We start from the raw sequence: 2917 nt of genomic DNA, 5'->3' as shown, positions 1-2917 counted from the left end.
TATATATATATAAAATTAATTAAACGGTATGAAAAGGAGAACTCTATTTAGAATTCTCTACGATGATATTTGTCGGGATCGAAGTACGATGTGACTACAACACGATTATTAAACTTTCGTCCTGTGAGAGTTTGCTGCGCCTTTTGACAGTCAATCACGCTATTGAATTCAACAAATACCTGTAACAGAGTAAAAGAATAAGTAATATGCAGATACTATTGCATCAATATTAAATGTACCTTTCCACATCCGGGTACATCGACACCTTCGATGGGTCTTGGAATTTCCACAGATCGCACAACGCCGTATTTGTTACACTCTTCTTTAATGTCCTCGAGAATATCTTCATATTCTTCTTCTTCCATTAATTCTTCCGGTGTGACCATATTGAGCAAACAAAGCACCTGAAAGATGTTATACGATTATTTAAATCGTCAAATTATAATTTAGTGATTTCTGATAAGCTTATTCGAATTTTAGCAAAGCTTACTTCGGTCGCAGGTCCGCTCGTGCCGACCATCGACAAACCAGGCACTTGAATTTGTACTGGAGCTTGTGCGCCTATCATGGGATTCTTGGCACCTACGCTGGCGCGTTGTACAATTAATTTCTTATCACCCAACTGCATCCCGTTCAATCCGGCAATCGCCTGGTCGGTCATCGAGACGTCTACATATTCGCAGAAGGCATACCCCTTGGAGAGACCAGTAGCGGAATCCTTTACTAAATTGAATGCCCTCAGTTGTCCAAAGCTCATCAATAACTCTTTCACCTGTATTATCGTGAAACTATTACTACCTCATTCGCATAACACATAATCTTCAGATCTATACGTATAGACTATGCAACTCCGATATTAGTTATAAAAAATAGTTATAAAAAATTTAAATTATATGAAAAGTATCAAAAATTATGCATTGCAATATATATTTAAAAATATTTATATTCCTTCAAAAAAACTTTTTCTGGAAACTTTTTCATATAATCAAAGATCTCGTATTTATAAAAAATTAAGTATACATATATAAAATTTATAATCTAAGTTTATTATCAAAATAATTTTTTTTCAGATATTAAAATAACTTCAAATTGTGATAATTAATAGCAAGATATTTAATTGAATCTCCGATAAATTTATTCTAGAACAATTTGAAAAGAAAGTTGCATCGTCTCAATATGAGAAAAGTGAAATATAAATGCATAGATATGCTTGCGTATCTTTCCTCGGTAACAACTCCTTACACACATAGCCTTCGTGCCGGACGAAATAATTTCCGCTCGATTGCGCTTCGGCGTCTTTCTCTTTATATCGTTTGTTATTTCAAACATGGAATCTTTGACTTTGATATTCATTTTTAATGTAATATATATATACATATATATATATATATATATATATATATATATATATATTAACAAGTATATATATTGAATTGTTATACTTACACATATCTCGATGAACTAAGGAACTGAAAACACAAAACTTTAGATAACAGCATGCTGCTCTCGATGAGGAATTACATTTTTCTTCTTTTATTTTGTCATATAATTGATTCTATGTCTCAAAGTTGCTAATCACCTAGCAATTTAATAGAGCAATATGCTTTTATCGATGTAAAATTATTGAATCAGAGAACGCACCATTGGTACAGGAGAACCGACAACACATCGAGGAAGGGGGTCTACAAAATCGTCGCATAATCCAATGTACGAAGGCATGAGAATGGTAGGTACTTGCCTCGAGGGACTGGGCTAGCCTCTCCCCAGGCAGTGTGGTATTTTGTCATGTTCGGTAGTAGTAGTAGTAGTAGTGGTAGAAGTAGTGGTAGAAGTAGTGGTAGTGGTAAGCGAATGCTTTTGATCGGCACGACCCTAAGCTAAGAAATGGGGAGAAAGGGTACTGGTATCAGTCCACAGTTTACTATATAATGAGATGATACGTTTTTTCTTTTTTTACTCTTCTTACGAAATTAAACATAACTTGTAAGAAACCGTTACATTCTATTCAATTAAATCATCCAATGAAAGATAGCTGTCTCTTTTTTTATTATTTTCTTTTACTATTACTATTTCTACTACTATTACTTTTTTAAAACTATTTACGTTTTTCTTGATATTCTTATTTTTACTCGAGAAGTTTTCAATGCATTGATATATTCGACAGTCATTCGTTCGCGGCGACCTGTAAACGTAACGAAGCACAAGACGAGACGTGCAGTAAAGCCTGAAAAGCCTGTAAAAAGAACAGCTGCAAAAGAGGAAAAGAGGTATTCCTGAAAAGAATATATACCGGAGAACTTGGAGCTGTTACCAGATGCACATAAAATTATGTGTTGACCCTGTAATCCCAAAAGAAAGAAAAGAAAAAAAAATTCTGCTAGAAATGTTAATCTTTATGCTTTTCTTGCAGACCTAAAAAAGATCCTTCCTTGCAACGTATTATTGCTGCACGAGAGGATGATTCTGTAAAATTTTAAAGTGTGGAAAAATATCCAAATATCCACATCCATATAAAACAACTGTAGAGGAACTTGTTTCAAAATGTCACCAAGTATTTCTATATTTTGCTTATCTTTACACCATATGATTCAAAACATGAATGACCGTTTATTTCCTTCGGTTTATTTCCGAACGTAGCCGAGACAAACTCTCCCCCACCCCCCTTCCCTGTTGGCTCTCCTAAAAAAATTGCCTAGAAATTCGTATCTTCGTGATGGACTGGGTCCGATGCCTAGAAAGGCTGTAAGAGAGAGAAAGATGATCGTCGATGACTGCATACCACCTAAATGCTGTAACGCCACTAATACTTCCCTAAACTAAGCAATGTATGCCACATTGGAGCGACGACGAGATATGAAGGATGACAAGAGGTTTCGTAGAAAAATACGAGAAGTGGACTGTCCAATCGTAAAAAAAA

At 34.8% G+C, this 2917-nt stretch overlaps 1 protein-coding gene across 2 annotated transcripts in view; it reads right to left on the bottom strand.

Annotated features, from left to right (window-relative positions):
• Window positions 1-6: 6 nt before the first annotated feature.
• The window catches only part of LOC115240769 (splicing factor U2AF 50 kDa subunit), a 5057-nt gene continuing 2146 nt past the window's right edge, over window positions 7-2917 (bottom strand). Inside the window, exons 6-8 of one of the 2 annotated variants that reach the window (XM_029816122.1) lie at window positions 491-772; window positions 240-404; window positions 7-179 (exon numbers count right to left, since the gene is read on the bottom strand). In XM_029816122.1, coding sequence (XP_029671982.1) covers window positions 48-179; window positions 240-404; window positions 491-772 — 579 coding nt within the window. In that variant the 3' untranslated portion in view covers window positions 7-47. The remainder of the gene's footprint in view (window positions 180-239; window positions 405-490; window positions 773-2917) is intronic. The other variant, XM_029816123.1, reaches the window with a different exon arrangement.

This window comes from Formica exsecta, unplaced genomic scaffold, assembly GCF_003651465.1.
Source record: "Formica exsecta isolate Colony F162 unplaced genomic scaffold, ASM365146v1 scaffold447, whole genome shotgun sequence".
Lineage (NCBI taxonomy): Eukaryota > Metazoa > Arthropoda > Insecta > Hymenoptera > Formicidae > Formica > Formica exsecta.
This window is presented reverse-complemented; position numbering and strand designations above follow the sequence as displayed.